At 46.8% G+C, this 18764-nt stretch overlaps 2 protein-coding genes across 3 annotated transcripts in view; both read right to left on the reverse strand.

Moving 5' to 3' along the window:
- sptbn1 (spectrin, beta, non-erythrocytic 1) overlaps window positions 1-11794 on the reverse strand; it is a 31740-nt gene extending 19946 nt beyond the window's left edge. Inside the window, exons 1-4 of one of the 2 annotated variants that reach the window (XM_079730165.1) lie at window positions 11690-11794; window positions 6105-6307; window positions 1928-2079; window positions 562-735 (exon numbers count right to left, since the gene is read on the reverse strand). In XM_079730165.1, the coding sequence (XP_079586291.1) occupies window positions 562-735; window positions 1928-2079; window positions 6105-6249 (471 nt within the window). In that variant the 5' untranslated portion in view covers window positions 6250-6307; window positions 11690-11794. Of the gene's footprint in view, window positions 1-561; window positions 736-1927; window positions 2080-3660; window positions 4055-6104; window positions 6308-11689 lie in introns of those variants that run through there. The other variant, XM_079730166.1, reaches the window with a different exon arrangement.
- Window positions 11795-14307: 2513 nt separating this feature from the next.
- On the reverse strand, window positions 14308-18221 carry acyp2 (acylphosphatase 2, muscle type; the record flags this gene model as incomplete). Its single annotated transcript, XM_079729470.1, has 4 exons — window positions 14308-14422; window positions 17585-17694; window positions 17862-17878; window positions 18110-18221. The coding sequence occupies 4 exons, from the start codon at window positions 18219-18221 to the stop codon at window positions 14308-14310; spliced, it is 354 nt and encodes a 117-aa protein (XP_079585596.1).
- Between the last annotated feature and the right edge of the window lie 543 nt (window positions 18222-18764).

The following is an 18764-nucleotide window of genomic DNA, read 5'->3' on the forward strand; positions in this document are numbered from 1 at the left end:
CGTCTACAGTTGGCTCGACAAATGTAATTATTGTAATTCACTTTGGATAGAAGCGTCTGTTAAATGCATTAAATGTAAAATGTAAGAAGATAGTTGTGTTTGCATATAATCTGATATGGATAAGCTTTGAGGCTGTGTCTGTGATGAAGGACAAACTTTAACTCAAGCCAGTTTGTGTTACCTAGACAGGTGTGTTACCTGAAGGGGTGTGTGTCTGTTACCTTGAGAGGTGTGTGTTACTTGGAGAGGTGTGTGTCTGTTACCTTCAGAGTTGTGTGTTACCTGGAGAGGTGTGTTGCCTGGAGAGGTGTGTTTAACTTACAGGTGTGTGTTACCAGGAAAGATGGGTGTCTGTTACCTGGACAGGTGTGTGGTGCCTGGACAGGTGTGTGTTACCTGGACAGGTTTGTTACCTGGACAGGTGTGTGTTACCTGGAGAGGTGTGTTTTACCTGGACAGGTGTGTGTTACCTGAACAGGTGTGTGTTACCTGAACAGGTGTGCATTACCTGGACAGGTTTGTTACCTGGACAGGTTTGTTACCTGGACAGGTGTGTGTTACCTGGAAGCGGAGGATGATGGTCCAGATGAGGCCCAGCGTGAGGCGGTGGTTGCCGTCGACGATGTCGTGGGAGCCCATGTTCTCCAGATGGACCCGCTGCTCCTTCAGGAACTGCAGCGCCTTGTCCACGTTCTCCAGGCAGTGGATCCGCATGCGCCCCTTAGTGGGCTTGGGCTGGTGGGGTGGGGGCGACATGTTATTATTGTCTGTAGGTAATGAGGCCTTTAGTGGGTTTGGGCTGGGGGGGTGGGGGCGACATGTTATTATTGTCTGTAGTTAACGAGGCCCTTAGTGGGCCCTTAGTGGGCTTGGACTGGGTGGGCACGACATGTTATTACTGTCTGGAGGTCATGAGGACCTTAGTGGGCTGGGGGGGACATGTTATTATTGTCCTTAGTTAATGATGCCCTTAGTGGCCTTGGGATGGGGGGGGGGGGGGGGGTGCATGTTATTATTGTCTGTAGGTAATTATAACTATGTAGAAAAGTCTGTCAGTCTGGGGATGTGGTCACTAGGGGTGTGAACGGTTACAAAAAATTGTAAACGGTTACACAACCCCTTTTTTTTCGTGTACACGGTTAACCGTTTTTTTATTAATTAATGAATTTTTTTTGAAGTGGACCGCAGTCACGATATAGGGGGATTATTTATCTATCAACACAGCAGATGCGCGAGCAGAATGACCGCAAAAAGAATATTTGTTTGACCGTTGCCATGGTTATCTCCGTGTGGTTAATTTGCAGTTGCGGTGTTAATTAGGATGTTGTCAGCTTACTGTTACATTAAACTGTAATCAGAAAAAGCGGTTATATGCTATAGACCCTAGAATATCTGTGGAATAAAGGCTGGGACGAATTTCGAATTATAAATATGTACACTTTATGTTGAAAGTATGGACCGTCGCAAATCCCATTGAAACCAATGGCGCGGTGATTTATTATTTTTTTTTACGGTTTTCGTTTACTTATTTTTCCTCAACGGCTATGATTTACTAACCGGTTACACATGTACAAGTGTACCCGTGCACACCCCTAGTGGTCACTGTCTGTGTGTCCAGTCAGTATTGCCGTTGTAACCCAGCAGGTGGGATATAAAGTGACTGCATGGGGCTGACCAGCTATGTGACCAGCTATGTGTATCTATATGGGAGGATTACATTGTGGTTTGAGGGGTTGGAACAGCACTCCTCGTACTATATGAGTCATAGAAGCATGGAGGATGGGATCTTCTCTAGTCAAGGTCAGATCAGGTTCTATTGGGTTTTATAGGCCCCTCTTATCTCTGCCTTGAACAGCACACCCTGTTATGATGCTGATGTTGTCGGTCTGTCTGTATCTTTGTGCGTGCGTGCGTGTCTGTGACTCACCAGCCTCTCCCCGGACAGCACCTCCAGGAGTTTGATGAGGGAGCGCCCATCGCGGAGGTCCAGGTAGAGGTCACTGATGCGGCATGAGACCCTCGACAGGTGAGAGTTCACCCACTTAAGGAAGGTCTTCTTCTGGACCGCCTCCCGCTCATCTACACACACACACACACACACACACACACACACACACACACACACACACACACACACACACACACACACACACACACACACACACACACACACACACACACACACACACACACACACACACACACAGTAAGTGTGTTAATTGCACATCTGAGCAGTGTTATCCGGGGGTCTGCCTCATCACCATGGTTACAGAAGGGTAATGATCGCGTAGGATATCGTTATCATGATTACAGGAAGGTGTGGATTGTGTAGAAATGTGTTACAATGGTTACAGGAGGGTTTAGATCATGTAGGAGATTGTTAAAATGGCTCAGATATATTGATGATTGATGATTGATGTCTACTTGTGAAGTCACAAATCCTAGTCCTATCTCCACTATGATTAAATCTTTCTTTTCTTGTCATCCAATCAGCAGGTTGTTGAGGTGTGTCTGGGGGGGTCAGGACAATCTGTAGGGTCAATGGTCGTCTGTTACTTCCTGTTCTGTTAAAGCAACATCCTGTGTTAGAATGGAACGCTGAGCACGTCCTGTATCTTGGTGAGGTGTGGCCCAAGTGTTCATCCTCCTCTGACACACACACGCACGCACGCACGCACGCACGTACACACACGCACGCACGCACACAAACAGAGAATCAAGCCGACCCCAGCTTGTTCTAAAATTGAAAGTGCAGAGTCCCAACACTCAAAAGAACCTAAACGGACCACAGTTCGGGACTGGTCCAGTTTCTCCCCTCTCCAGACTCACTGGGATATCAATGTCTGTCTGTCTGTATCCAACCAGTTCTCTGGGCAAATCATATTGTTTCCTGTTCCATCATAACGTTCCCTGTTCCTTCATAACGTTTCCTGTTCCATCACGACGTTCCCCATTTCTTTGTGACGTTCCCTGTTCCATCATAAAGTTTCGTGTTCCATCATAACGTTCCCTGTTCCATCACAACGTTTCCTGTTCCATCACAACGTTCCCTTTACCATCATAACGTTCCCTTTTCCATCATAACGTTTCCTGTTCCATCACAACGTTTCCTGTTGTATCATAACGTTCCCTGTTCCATCATGTCGTTTCCTGTTTTATCACAACGTTCCCTGTTCCATCACAACGTTCCCTGTTCCATCACGACATTCCCTGTTCCATCACGACGTTCCCTGTTCCATCATGACGTTCCCTGTTCCATCATAGCCTTCCCTGTTCCACCCTAAAGCTTTCTGTGATTTTGGATGTTAGGACAATTTGCACAAGGAGGGCGCCTGGCAGACATCGGGGTTTCAACCCAGAAGCTTTCCGTTGTGAAGACCCAATGCACTACTGTCTGGCCCTTGATATCAGCTCCTGCCAGGACCTTTGAGTCGTGGGGTCAATATATAATCAATATAAGGACTGTCAGATATTTGCACAAGATGCTGTAGACTGAGCTAAGGGTTAAATAGTTGTATTACTTCATTAATCAGTTTTGTTTTTTTCAGGTCATGCATCTGTCTCCGCCTACATCTGCTTGTCCTCTTGTCTCTCTGTCTGTCCTCCTTTCTGTCTGACTCTCTGTGTCTCCCTGGCCGTCTTACTGTCTGCCTGTCTTACCTTGTAGCTGTTTGAAGCGTCCCTCCAGCAGGTTAAAGTTGAGCGTTGCCTGGTCGGGACCTCCCGGGTAGGGGGAGTCTGTAGCCCCCCAGTCTAGATCCATGCCTCCAAGCACTAACAGTATTCCAAACACCCTAGTTCACAACAGTATTCCAAACACCCTAGTCCAGAACAGTCCAAGGACCATTAAGCATGCAGCCTAGTCCAGTCCAGTCCAGTGGATCCTCAGACCAGCTCTCTGCTGAAGTCCTCAAGGCAGGCAGCTCGGGAAACTTTGGAGCAACTTCACAGGAAACCGTAGAGCAACTTTATAGGAAACCTTAGAGCAACTTTATAGGAAACTTTAGAATAACTTTACAGGAAGTTTATAGGAAACTTTGGAGCAGCTTGGTGGCTCCAAGAGTTTCCCGTGTGGCTGTGAGGAAGACGAAGCTGTGTAGCCACACCCCCCCCTCTCTCTCTTACACACTGACCCCTGCTCACTCGCTCTCACACACAGACTCTGACCCCTCCCTCTGCTCAGAGAATGGAGGGAAACGGCATCGCACACACACACACACACACACACACACACACACACACACACACTAAACACACACACACACACTCAACACACTAAACACACACACCAAGCCAATATAGCAGATCTTAACAGTTCCCTCAGAAAACAGTGCAATAAAAAATGAAAGACTTCTCTCCCTCGCTCTCTGTGTCTCTCACACAGGGTGGGGGTAGGTTGTAATTTGACCACTGGCTGGTGATGTCAGCTTGCAGCGGGGGAGGGGGGGAGGCGTTTCCCACTATTGTTGATCGTCCACAACACATCCCAGATACTTCCTGAACACACCCACAAACATCCTACTCCCTCTCTCCCTCCCTCGCTCTCTTTTTATATAAAAAAAAGCTTTGTTAATCTTTAGCTACATTCCAGGTCAAAAGGAAAGGAGATGTAGCAGCTGGGCTCTGAGGGAGTGGAGCCGCGGAAGGTTTTGATTTTTAGCGACCTCGCCCCAAGGGGGAGCCAGAGAGGAGTGTTGTAAAGGCCCAGAGAGAGCAGCACAATCTTGGTGTCGGGGTTGATGGGGGTTGTATTTAAAACGTATGTGATGTGGAAACAGTTGGCACCGGGATAACTGTCAGTATCAACGTCTATGGTTTTGTAGGGAGGGATCTGACTCCGGTTTTGGTCACGGATGATCACTACGGGTTTGATGGAGTGAATGGTTCCAATCCCTCACAACGCTTGTGGGATTGAGTCAGTTAACTTTGAATCTCGTCTCCTTTGGTCAATGCTTCGGGTTGGTGGTTACACTTGGCTGTCTGCACTCAGTATTGAGGGTGCCGGGACTTAAAGAGGCCGAACTAAGAACGTGCTGGAGTCTAAGATGTAAAGTAAGCTGTGATGATGTACTCGCGGACTGGCCGGACAACGGAGAAGACCTGTTGTTTGAGGTGGCTTCAGATTGGGGTTTCTGTGTGGGACAGTTCACCTGGCTCTGTCTCTAGACGCTGGACTACAGAGTGTGTGAGTGACTGTAATGAGGTCCAGGGCCTCTCCGTGGTTCGTTCTGCAAGCAGGGGGCCCGGACCCCGGGGCTGAGGGAAGTGCGTGGGAGGTGGTGCTGGAGATGAGGGCTGGAAAATGACGTAATCCACGTCCTTAACCCAAACCTTTAGTTGGACGGGGCAACCATGGTTTGGGTCCGGACGCAGATTACCTCTAGTCTGTGGGTGGAGGGGATGCGAGCAAGGTGTGGTATTACTACTTTAGAGCGTACTAGAACGTTCTGTACTCCAGAACTAGAATAAGTACTGTAGCATTAGTACCAGTACTGTTGGCTTAGTACTAGTACTGCAGCATTGGAACTAGTGCTGTAGTCTGACTACTAGTACTGTGGTATTAGTACTAGCAGCCTACCTGCTAGAGCCTTGATGCGGGGGCGTTCTATTTCTGTAGTATCAGTACTAGTACCGTAGTCCTAGTACTAGACCTGTGCAGTAGCCTACCTGCTAGGGCCTTGATGCAGGAGTGTTCTAGTACTGTAGTACTAGTATTAGTACTGTAGTAGTACTGTACCAGCCTACCTGCCAGGGCCTTGAGGCAGGAGTGTTCTAGTACTGTAGTACTAGTATTAGTACTGCAGTAGTACTGTAGCAGCCTACCTGCTAGGGGCCTTGATGCGGGAGTGTTCTAGTACTGTAGTACTAGTATTAGTACTGTTGTAGTACTGTAGCAGCCTACCTGCTAGGGGCCTTGATGCAGGAGTGTTGTGGTACTGTAGTACTAGTATTAGTACTGTAGCAGCCTACCTGCCAGGGCCTTGATGCAGGAGTGTTCTGGTTCTGTAGTACTAGTATTAGTTCTGTAGCAGCCTACCAGCCAGGGCCTTGATGCAGGAGTGTTCTAGTACTGTAGTACTAGTATTAGTACTGTAGCAGCCTACCTGCCAGGGCCTTGATGCGGGAGCGCTCGAAGAGGCGTGCCGAGCTGTTCTCGTTGTCCCACTCGTCGTCCCAGCGGTTGTTGACAGTGTCGCTGCTGTACTGCAGCTCCATGTGCTCAAGCTCCCCGGCCACCGTAGTCATCATGACCTCTGAACTCTGACCTCACAGCTCCTACCTCTGCATCCGCTGCTCCGACCACGCCCTGCGCACAGAACACATCCCATCACTTAATACAACACAATGTACATAACAGGTGAAACGTATAACACAACAACAACAAGACCATGCCATACACACATAATACATCCTATTGTATCATATTACATGACATACATCACATCACATAACAACACGACCACGCCCTGCACACAGAAGGCATCCCATTATTAATATTAAATATAAACACAATGTACATAACAGGTCACACGTATAACGTAACATATGACATAACAACAAGACCACGCCATGCAGACATAACATATCCCATTATTAATATTAAATATAAACACAATGTACATAACAGGTCACACGTATAACGTAACATATGACATAAAAACAAGACCACGCCATTCAGACATAACACATCCTATAATATCATATAACATAACGTACATGACGTACATCGCAAAACAACACAACCAGACCCTGCCAAGAGATCACATCGTCGTTATATCATATAACATAATGTACATAACATAACAACAAGACCACTCCCGCCTACAGAGCACAACCCATCCTTGTGCTTAACTGAGTGCATCTCTTGGGCATCAGATCCATTAGTTACAGGAAGTGTGTGTACTTTAATGGTGTGCTCATGTTGTTTGTGTGCGTGTGTAATTTAGAGTGTGTTTTGAATGTTTCGTGGGAATGTTTATATTTAACATTTTTCCCTTCCGTCTTTTTTTAGGATATTCTTCTTCCCAAAGCGATCTTCCGCTAATGGCCTTCCTATCGATGTCCGGTACATTCTACTGTGATCTCCAATCAATAAGTTCTTCTCAGATCTTATTTGATCGTATCAGAGCCTTTCATCTCCGCTATGAGGCCGCATTGAGCATTGATCGCTCCTGCAGTAGTTACCGGAAGAGGAGTAGAAGTAATGCATTGACGACCTGTCATAATGAGACTGAGATCTCTGCAATTGGCTGCTGAGTTAATGGAGTCAGGCTGCACTCCTATTGGCTGCTGTTCAGCTGACCCGGCTGATGGAGTATTCTATTTGTGAACGCAGCATAAACTCATTGTATAGAGAGGAGGAGAAGGAGGAGAGGAGGGGAGGAGAGAGGAGGCAGAGGAGGAGAGGAGTAGAAGGGGGAGAGGAGAGGCGAGAGAGGAGGGGGGAGAGAGGAGGCGCAGGAGGAGATGGAAGAGAAGATATGGGGAAGGAGGAGAGGAGGAGGGGGGAGAGAGGAGGAGATGGAGGAGAAGGAGAGGAGAATAAAAGGAGAGACTAAGTGTTAGCGGAAGCTGAGAGCAGCTTGTTAGCCATATGTCTCCACATGAGGAGCAAGGAGGAGCGTTGAAGAACAAGCCCTCCTCTGTTAATGCACGCACACACACACACACACACACACACACACACACACACACACACACACACACACACACACACACACACACACACACACACACACACACACACACACACAATCTTTTCAACTCTAAACAGGCCTTGCAACGCGACGCTATGCTATGCTAAGCTACACTACGAGCTTGAGACCTCCATATGACCTGAAAGCCACACAGAGTATCAGTGTGTTCTGCTGGCTCTCCTCCTATCCCCCGAGAGGGCAAAGGACCTTCTGGAACAACCAATAACTCCTCTTCCACTAGCTCACCAAAGAGCTAGGGCTGCAGACTAACAGCTAGTTAGTTCAACCCAAACTACTCATCTCCTCTAGATCTATACTCGATATAGCCTCCAACACTGGGACACACTTATGACACTTTTCCATGAGGGGGACTTTAATCTGTGACCCAGCAGTCATTCTATGTTACAGCAGAACCTCTCATCCAGCAGTCCTACTGTGTTACAGCAGAACCTCTCATCCAGCAGTCCTACTATGTTACAGCAGAACCTCTGACCCAGCAGTCCTCCTGTGTTACAGCAGAACCTCTGATCCAGCAGTCCTACTGTGTTACAGCAGAACCTCTGATCCAGCAGTCCTACTGGGTTACAGCAGAACCTCTGACCCAGCAGTCCTACTGGGTTACAGCAGAACAGGGAGGGGAGAGGGCACAGAACCTGGCCTGGAAACCAACATCAGAACGGGGCAGAGTTACGCCTTGCTTCCTTTCAGAAGGGATTCCTACAATCAACAGTGTTGATTGGAAACCTTTCAGAGCCCTTTTTTACCAAACTAGCACTGGCCCAGTTTGTGTTTGCTTTTAAAAGTCAATGATGTGCTTGCAGGTCCCCCACTCTGACACGTTGCCTTGGTGATCCACATTTCCAACTGATTTGAACAATTAAAAAGTCCACAAAAGAGGCAATCCAAGCAAACTGTTATGGATCGAATGCAGAGAGACTCCACCACACTGGACTAAAGTTATCATAGCAGCCATGTCTTCCTCTTCCAGATGTAATGAGCTGGGGACGTCCCTACGTCATGAGGTGGAGACGTCCCTACGTAATGGGGTGGAGACCTCGCTACTTCATGAGATGCAGACGTCCCTATGTCATGAGGTGGAGACGTTACCACGTCACAAGGTGGAGACGTCGCTACATCGTGAGGCGGAAATGTCCCTTCATGAAGTGGAGACCTTCCTCCGTCATGAGGTGTAGACCTCGCTACGTCACGGGGTGGAGGTGAACATTCATGTCCACATGCAGTGGGTGGACGTGAGCTGGGGTGAACTCAGAGGGCACACCGCTTTAAACCCCACCCACATGGTGAGACAGAGCAGCTGCAGGCGGAGCTACGGGCTGCTCTAATCTGGGAGGCAGATAGACACATTCCTGGAGGGTGAGCGAGTGTTCGGGACGTGGGTGGGAGTGTGGGTTGGGGTCTGTCTCCCTTATCAATTTTTAGAAACACTAGTTTGTCAGTAAAGACTCCAGCCCCCATCAATGTGTGTCAGCCACGGACAGCAGCTCCCAGTAGAACCAATAGAAGACTGCCGGTGTACTGGGCAGCTCCGAGGAGAAGACCGTGGTTGTTATGAGATACTTCTCTGTAATGAATAAAATATAAACAAAAAAAATCCATTTGGAGAGAGAGATCTCTCGCCCATTCCCAGAGGGCCGTGTGTTTCCTGTGTTTAGCCCCTCCCTCTGAAGTCCACTTCACGCCACCGTTCAGCTACAGCCAAGCTCCCCCTCTCCTCTCGGTTCTCCTCCTCTCCTCTCTGTTTTCCTCCTCCTCTCCTCTCCTCTCTGTTCTCTTTCTCTCCTCTCACTCCTCCCTGTTCTCCTCTCTATTCTCCTTCGCTCCCCTCATCTGTTCTCCTCCTCTCCTCTCCTCCTCTCCTCTCTGTTCTCCTTCTCTCCTCTCATCTGTTGTCCTTCTCTCCTCTCATCTGTTGTCCTCCTCTCCTCAGTGTTCTCATCCTCCTCTCCTCACTGTTCTCATCCTCCTACTCCTCCTCTCCTCTCACTCCGCCTCTCCTCTCGGTTCTCTTTCTCTCCTCTCATCTGTTCTCCTTCTCTCCTCTCATCTGTTGTCCTCTCCTCAGTGTTCTCATCCTCCTCTCCTCTCACTCCTCCTCTCCTCACTGTTCTCATCCTCCTCTCCTCCTACTCCTCCTCTCCTCTCACTCCGCCTCTCCTCTCGGTTCTCTTTCTCTCCTCTCTGTTCTCCTCCTCTCCTCACAGTTAGGTCCAGTAGGCTCACATCCCAGACCCTTCAGGACGCACTAGAAGAGATTTGGATCTTCCAGCCGAGTCACCAATGTCAGAACCATAAACCCAGTAAGACCAGCTCCTCCGGAACCATTAACCAAGTAAGACCAGCTCCTCCAGAACCATTAACCCAGTAAGACCAGCTCCTCCAGAGATGAACCCAGTAGGACCAGCTCCTCCAGCCACTGGTCGTACAACACATGAGTCTTTAGTTTGAAGCTAGATGGCGAGTCTCCCAAGCACATCCTAGCAGACTTGCATAGCCTAGGAAGCTAGCCTAGCGAAGCAGACTAGCATAGCCTAACAGACCAGCACATAGCCTAGTTCATCAGACTAGCCTAGCGTAGCCGTCCGTATCTGAAGATGCCAACAGCTGCGTAAACAAGAAGCTCTCTGACACACACGCACACACACACAGCATGTGTCTCCCCCCTTCCATTTATTTTGGGTTCATATGCAGCTGTTTCAAAGCAGGCCTGCAAACATACACATTCCAGCACACATACCCGAACTGTATTTATTTGATAGGCCCTCCAACATGTATTGCTATGATATTATTTTCCTTTATTACGTATGAAGACCCTCAATACTTTATAGAAACCACTGGAAAGACCATGACCTCATACAGCTGGTCACTGCAGTCTGGGTGGAGTAAACACACCCACCCACACCCACTAGATAGAGATAATAGAAATAATAGAGATAGATAGATAGATAGATAGATAGATAGATAGATAGATAGATAGATAGATAGATAGATAGATAGATCTATGTCTTTAGATCTAGATATAACTATGTCTTTCTATATATAAATATATCTATTAGAACTTAAGAGCATCAGGCCTCTTAGTAAACAACTAATGAAGACGATAATGATTTTGAGGGAGTCGCCCATGACTCGGAATCTTCCCGGTGAAGTTCCGTCCATGTTGCGGACATGTTGAAAGAGGGTTGGACCAAGCGGAACCAGGCCGAGCCGAGCCGAGCCGAGCCGGACCGGGCCGTACGAGGCCTGAGTGTTTGCGCAACATTTTTACCGGATGCTCAAGATGCGCGAGCCCAAATCACCGCCCGTGGTTACGTAACGAAGTGATGGAGGATGCTCGGTTTAACAACATGACATCTTTGTGGCGATTCCAGAACTCTGGGACGACCTGATGTCGACATTTCAAAACTGCGGACCTCAGGGAGTCCTTGTGATCGGGCAGAAGCTAGCGAGCCAACATGATAATATCTAGCGGGCCTTTATATGTGTATACATGTATGCGGGTGTTCCCTTATACGTGTTTACATGTGTTAGTGTTCCTGATGATCGGCGCCCTGGTGTGAAACCTAACATGGAGGTCGACCACGCCTCGCGTCCATGGCGGCTGGTCTGTCCTCCGAGGGGAGGGGGGGGGGGGGGGGGGGGTTGGGGGGGGCAACGAAGGACACAAAAGCAACATGCACTCGGACGGGAATCCCCTCCTACACACAAACCCATCACAACACGCACAGAAACAACACGCACATTAACTACACACAGATGCTTATGCGGCGGGTCGTGATTCTAAGCCACAGATTGTTCATCATCAAGGTCGAGAAACTAGCGGAGCATCTCCCAGATTTCAACATTTCAGTCTCCAGCGCCGCTATCCAGCTCATCTGTTCATCTTACAGTCCCGCCCTGCGACACCGGAGCCACGACCCCCCTCCGACAGAATGCATCCCATTACAAGAAGAAGAATAGGGATGCAGACTCACCACAAAAATAATGAGAGCTCCAAACTTCACCGCCGCGATATTCAGCAACTGACGACGACCGAGGGGCAGACGAGAGGAGAGACAAGCAACAATCCGCACTGGCTGGCTCCCCCTCCTGCCCCGCCCTCCTCCTCCCTTCCGACGGCTGCTGCACCGGAGGGGCGGGGCTTGGCGAGGCGGGGTGGAGAAAGAGGAGGAGACCTCGGTGAAAACACCAGAAAGATGCTGTAGAATAGCCCTACAGATATACAGATTATATACATACAGATAATATATAGAATATATATAATGTATAAAAAAATACATTATATATAACACATGAATATATATAAAAAACATATCGAATATATATAATTTATACATATATATATGATGAGATATATTTCTTGCATATATATAATATGTGGAATAATATAATAATATATATAAAATATGGAATATGAAGAATATATATACGTATATGATAAATGACATGTATTGAAAATATAGAATCAAGAGAATATATAAATATATTTATAGATGGAATATATGAGATATATAATATATGTAATATAAAGAATAACGAGAGCATAAAAATATATAGCCTATCATATATGGAATATATAAATACACTTGATATATGGAATATGTAGAATGGAGAATGCATTAAAATATATGGCATATATAGATTATATTGAAAAGAGAATATGTCTAATATATAAATATGTATTCTATATATATATACAATATATAAATATATATTTTAGATATTCCAAATTTTATCAAATATATAGATATTTATGTTGAATAAAAATAATATATACTTTAAATATTCTATATACAGAATATACATTTTCTCTATAAAATAAATGTATATATATATAGTATATATAGAGAGAATAAAGAGAATATAGCACCAAGAGGACAGGGAGGTCTGATTCAGGATCAGCTATAGAAATGCCATGTACATCTACTGTATGTATTTTTTTAATAGCAGAAGGAATACGTTGAAGTTTCCTCAGAAAAGAACACACAACAAACAACAAGAGTCCCCGAACAACAGAGTGATACAGGCTTTGTAGAATGTTGTGCATTAGAGATAATAGCCTCATGTACCTCATGTACATGATTACTAGTAATAGCATTAGTACTAATAGTATTTATTTTAATAGTTTTGTCATTATACTAGCAATAGTATTACTCACTACCAGGCACTGCTCACTACTAGCTGCTCACTACTAGGCTCTGCTCAATGCTGACATTAATATGGTGACAGGATTATGGTCTGGAAGATGAAGAAACATGGTTGCTATAGTACGTAAGTCAAGGTGTGGGGGAGTCTCACCAATCAATCCATAATATTGTTTGTTTAGATTACCTCTTTTTTGTGGCATTATCAGTATTACATTCTAACTGTGTGGCCCACAGTGTTCTGAACACGGTGCTCGTTCACATTCTAGCACTAAACCCTAATGGAATAGTGACATAACGGACCCAGAGTCAGAGCAGATAAGACACTGGTGGTAGTGATGGGCCTGGTGGTGGAGATGGGCCTGGTGGTGGAGATGGACCTGGTGATAGGGATGGGCCTGGTGGTGGAGGTGGGCCTGGTGTTCGAGGTTGGCCTGTTGGAAAGGATTGGCCTGTGGTAAGGATTGGCCTGGTGGTAGAGGTTGGCCTGGTGGTTGGGATGGGCCTGGTGGTGGAGATAGGCCTGGTGGTGGAGATGGGCCTGGTGAAAGGGATGGGCCTGGTGGTGGAGGTGGGCCTGGTGGTAGGGATGGGCCTGGTGGTGGAGGTTGGCCTGGTGGTAAGGATTGGCCTGTGGTAAGGTTTGGCCTGGTCGTGGAGGTTTGCCTGGGGGTTGGGATGGGCCTGGTGATGGAGATGGGCCTGGTGGTGGAGATGGGCCTGGTGAAAGGGATGGGCCTGGTGGTGGAGGTGGGCCTGGTGGTAGGGATGGGCCTGGTGGTGGAGGTTGGCCTGGTGGCTGGGATGGGCCTGGTGGTGGAGGTGGGCCTGGTGGTAGGGATGGGCCTGGTCATGGAGGTTGGCCTGGTGGTAAGGATTGGCCTGTGGTAAGGTTTGGCCTGGTGGTGGAGGTTGGCCTGGTGGTTGGGATGGGCCTGGTGGTGGAGGTGGCCTGGTGGTAGGGATGGGCCTGGTGGTGGAGGTTGACCTGGTGGTTGGGATGGGCCTGGTGGTGGAGGTGGGCCTGGTGGTAGGGATGGGCCTGGTGGTGGAGGTTGGCCTGGTGGTTGGGATGGGCCTGGGGGTGGAGGTGGGCCTGGTGGTAGGGATGGGTCTGGTGGTGGAGGTTGGCCTGGTGGTAAGGATTGGCCTGTGATAAGGTTTGGCCTGGTGGTGGAGGTTGGCCTGGTGCTTGGGATGGGCCTGGTGGTGGAGGTGGCCTGGTGGTAGGGATGGGCCTGGTGGTGGAGGTTGGCCTGGTGGTTGGGATGGGCCTGGGGGTGGAGGTGGGCCTGGTGGTAGGGATGGGCCTGTGGTAAGGTTTGGCCTGGTGGTGGAGGTTGGCCTGGTGCTTGGGATGGGCCTGGTGGTGGAGGTGGGCCTGGTGGTAGGGATGGGCCTGGTCGTGGAGGTTGGCCTGGTGGTAAGGATTGGCCTGGTGGTGGAGCTCAGTGTCGGGTTTTGAAGCCCTTCAGCTCTGGCTCTTTGAGGTCTCTCTCATTGGAGAAGACGGCCCGGTCGATTCGAGAGCTGGGACTTCCCACATTCCTCAGCCAGTCCCTCCTATGGGAGGGGGAATAATCTGTCACACACCAACTACTTCATACCAGAACTAAGCCAAACAACTCCTCAACAAACTAACCCTAACATCTCTTCAACTAACTAACCGTAACATTTCTTCAAAAAGCATCTCTTCAACTAACTGCCCCTGACGTGTTTTCAAGTAACTAATTCTAAAACCAATGCAGTTTATAGCATCACCATGACAACATGAATGTAGGAGCATTGTCTGTCGCCGTGACAACATGATAGAATCAACGTCCATTAAACTGTCAGCCCAATGCATCATGGGAAAGGATAACTGCATTAGCAGCTAACCCCATTAGCTAACCCCTTTCGTGCACACACACACACACACACACACACACACAAAAGGGGGGGTGTGTGTGTGTGTGTGTGTGTGTGCTTGTCTAGATTTTCTTGTTGATTGAGCTGTTAAAGGTGCTGTAGGGGTTAGAGATTTAAGAGCTAGTGTTTGAGTATCATTTGTTGGAACTGACAGCCATCTGTCAGCTGTGAGTAAGCGCAATGCGCTTTGAGAATATCTACTAGTTGATCTGAACTAGTACAGATATTCTGTACTAGTGTACTATCTCCTCTGAATGAGACCGTCAGACCTTAGAGTGCTCCCGGCTCATTTCTACACTTTACATAACCATACACTTTACAATAACGGTACAATAATGAACAACTAATTGACATTAATTAATGCAGTATCAAGCATTCACTAACAATTAAGTAACAGTTGTAACGGTTTTTATTTATACGTTATTTAATAATTCAGAATTAACATGAAAACTATTAGTAAATATGAACACATTACTTAAAGATTACTACACCATTAGTTAACTGTTAAACAACTCTTAGTTAATGCTTTTTACCGCTTTAACTAATCTTAATATATCGTAAAGTATGGTACCCACATTGTAAAATGTTAGCAGTGAGTTAAATGCAACACCTCATGGAGAAAAGGAGGATTTGGGATTCTAAATCTCTCTCTCTCTCTCATTATACTCTGGAATTTAACATCTAAATTCCGAGTTGTCACAGAGACTAATAGCTAATAGCTGACAGATGACTAAGCTATTTCTAACAAATTACACTTAATAAATAGCTCTTGAATCACAGCAACTTTAATGCGGTGCACTTTGTGTATATATATATATATATATATATATATATATATATATATATATATATATATATATATATATATATATATATATATGTGTACTTATTAACTTTTTCTTAGTATAAGTGATTCTTATCCTGCTGTTGATTTCTGATAAACAAATAAATAAATCTAGGGAGTGTTTTTGTGTAGCACTTTAAAGATGAGCCAGCATCAGCTGCTAGTGCTAAAGTGCTAGCATCATCGCTCCCAGTGTTAGAGTAGCGGGGTACTGGAAGTAATGGAAGAGAGTGGAGGCCTGTTTTAATATTTAATGAGAGGTGGCCATCGTCAAGGCTCCTGGAGGGAGGGAAGGAGGAGAAGAGCTAAGAGAGAGGGAGGGGGTAATGGGGAGGGAAGGGGGAAGGGAGGAGAGAGAGATGGGGGGAGAGAGAGGGATATAGAGGGAGAGAAAGGGGTAGGGGATGGATTAACTACATGAATACCAGCTGGAAACACCTTTCTAACGTTACGTTCTGTTCCATTAGTGTGAGAGTGTGATCTTCACGTCCTCCCACCTCCTCTCCAGTCCTCCCACCTTCTCTCCCCCAATACACTTGTCTGCTCTCCCCTATCCTGGAATACAGTCCTACTGCTTTTACACTCTACAGACCTACTGCTGTACAGACCTACTGCTTTTACACTCTACAGACCTACTGCTGTACAGACCTACTGCTGTTACAACCTACAGACCTACTGCTGTTACACTTAACAGACCTACTGCTGTTACACTCTACAGACCTACTGCTGTACAGACCTACTGCTGTTACACTCTACAGACCTACTGCTGTTACACTCCACAGACCTACTGCTGTACAGACCTACTGCTGCTACACTCTACAGACCTACTGCTGTACAGACCTACTGCTGTTACACTCCACAGACCTACTGCTGTACAGACCTACTGCTGTACAGACCTACTGCTGTTACACTCTACAGACCTACTGCTGTACAGACCTACTGCTGTTACACTCTACAGACCTACTGCTGTACAGACCTACTGCTGTTACACTCTACAGACCTACTGCTGTTACACTCTACAGACCTACTGCTGTTACACTCTACAGACCTACTGCGGTAACACTCTACAGACCTACTGCTGTTACACTTTACAGACCTACTGCTGTACAGACCTACTGCTGTTACACTTAACAGACCTACTGCTGTTACACTTTACAGACCTACTGCTGTTACAACCTACAGACCTACTGCTGTTACACTTTACAGACCTACTGCTGTTACACTTAACAGACCTACTGCTGTTACACTCTACAGACCTACTGCTGTTACACTCTACAGACCTACTGCTGTTACACTTAACAGACCTACTGCTGTTACACTTAACAGACCTACTGCTGTTACACTCTACAGACCTACTGCTGTTACAACCTACAGACCTACTTCTGTTTCACCCTACAGACCTACTGCTGTTACACTCTACAGACCTACTGCTGTTACACTCTACAGACCTACTGCTGTTACACGCTACAGACCTACTGCTGTTACACTCTACAGACCTACTGCTGTTACAACCTACAGACCTACTTCTGTTTCACCCTACAGACCTACTGCTGTTACACTCTACAGACCTACTGCTGTTACACTCTACAGACCTACTGCTGTTACACTCTACAGACCTACTTCTGTTAAACTTTACAGACCTACTGCTGTTACACTCTACAGACCTACTGCTGTTTCACCCTACAGACCAACTTTTGTTTCACCCTACAGACCTACTGGTCAGCCTGGTTACCACTAGTAGCAGTCCTATCACCATGAGTAGCAGCCTGGTCACCACTAGTAGCAGCTTGGTTACCACTAGTAGCAGTCCTGTCACCATGAGTAGCAGTCTGGTCACCAATAGTAGCAGTCTGGTTACAACTAGTAGCAGTCTGTTACCAGTTGTAGCAGCCTGGTCACCACTATTAGCAGCCTGGTTACCACTAGATAGCCTGGTTATCACTAGTAGAAGCAGGTACCACAGAGTGACTGACATTTGGTCAACCTTTCCGGTGGCTCCCTGGATCTGACCAATAACAGAGCCTCGTCGGGTGTTCTGGACCCACCCACTCAGGCCCAGGCTCCGCCCCTCCTGCTCCGTGTACTGGACAAGAAAAAACATTTGAATAATGTGGAACAAAAAAACGTAAGGACCCGAACATTATTAAGAACATAACTTTAATATAACCAGCATAGTTATACAACTTGCATCGGGTTCGCTAAAATCGAGTGTTTACCAGTACTGAGTGAATGCACAGTAGGTCTACTCACCATCCTGAAACAGACACCTAGAGAGAGCCAGACAGACAGGACGGACAGACAGACAGACAGACAGACAGACAGACAGACAGACAGACAGACAGACAGACACAGACAGAAGCACGCACGCACAGACACACACACACACACACACACACACACACAAACACCCCACACACACTCGCACACAGACGGAGATATTTTAGTTAATGTCGGCTTGACAAAATGCAACATTATTATTCTTCATTTGTCTCACCTACCCTGGACATTTCCGAAAATTTCAAAGTCTACTGACTTGAGTTTGGCTTGGTCGGACATGACGATCTTAGAGAAACAAAGTAGACCTACGATCAGCCACCCAACCGCTGACATTAAGAATTAAAGATACATTAAAAACCAATACGATACACAAGACCATTAATATACATTAAGAACCACTAAGATACTGTTGAAGCAACTCTGAAACGACGGAGTGAGCTGCGGCTACAGCTTTTGTCTCAGCCGCATTCATTTCTATTTTAGTCCTGAAACCTGACAGCCGCTGCCACTCCGCTCCGGTCGATTCAGATTTCAAACCAAAAGCCTCCGTGGAAACCCTGTGGTTACAGAAATAACAAATAAAAAAGTGTTCATCAATTGTTGTGATTTGTGATTTTTCCGTTGCAGACAGACTTTTATCTTTCTAATCGCTGCAAAGAGCCGCAGCTGTTCTTGTAGATGGCCACTAGAGAGCAGCACAGTCCCATTTATGTTACACCACAGAAAAACGGATATAAAACGGGCCCTCTTCTTCAAGGCTCATTTGTTGACAAAATATATTTTTAAAGATATTTTTTATAAAGAAAATCATGTCATTTGAAAAATCATAATTAAAACACAGTCGGGCGAGGATATCGAACATCCAGGACGCTGGTC

The sequence above is a fragment of the Pollachius pollachius genome (assembly GCF_949987615.1).
Source record: "Pollachius pollachius genome assembly, chromosome: 2".
NCBI classification, from domain to species: Eukaryota; Metazoa; Chordata; class Actinopteri; order Gadiformes; family Gadidae; genus Pollachius; species Pollachius pollachius.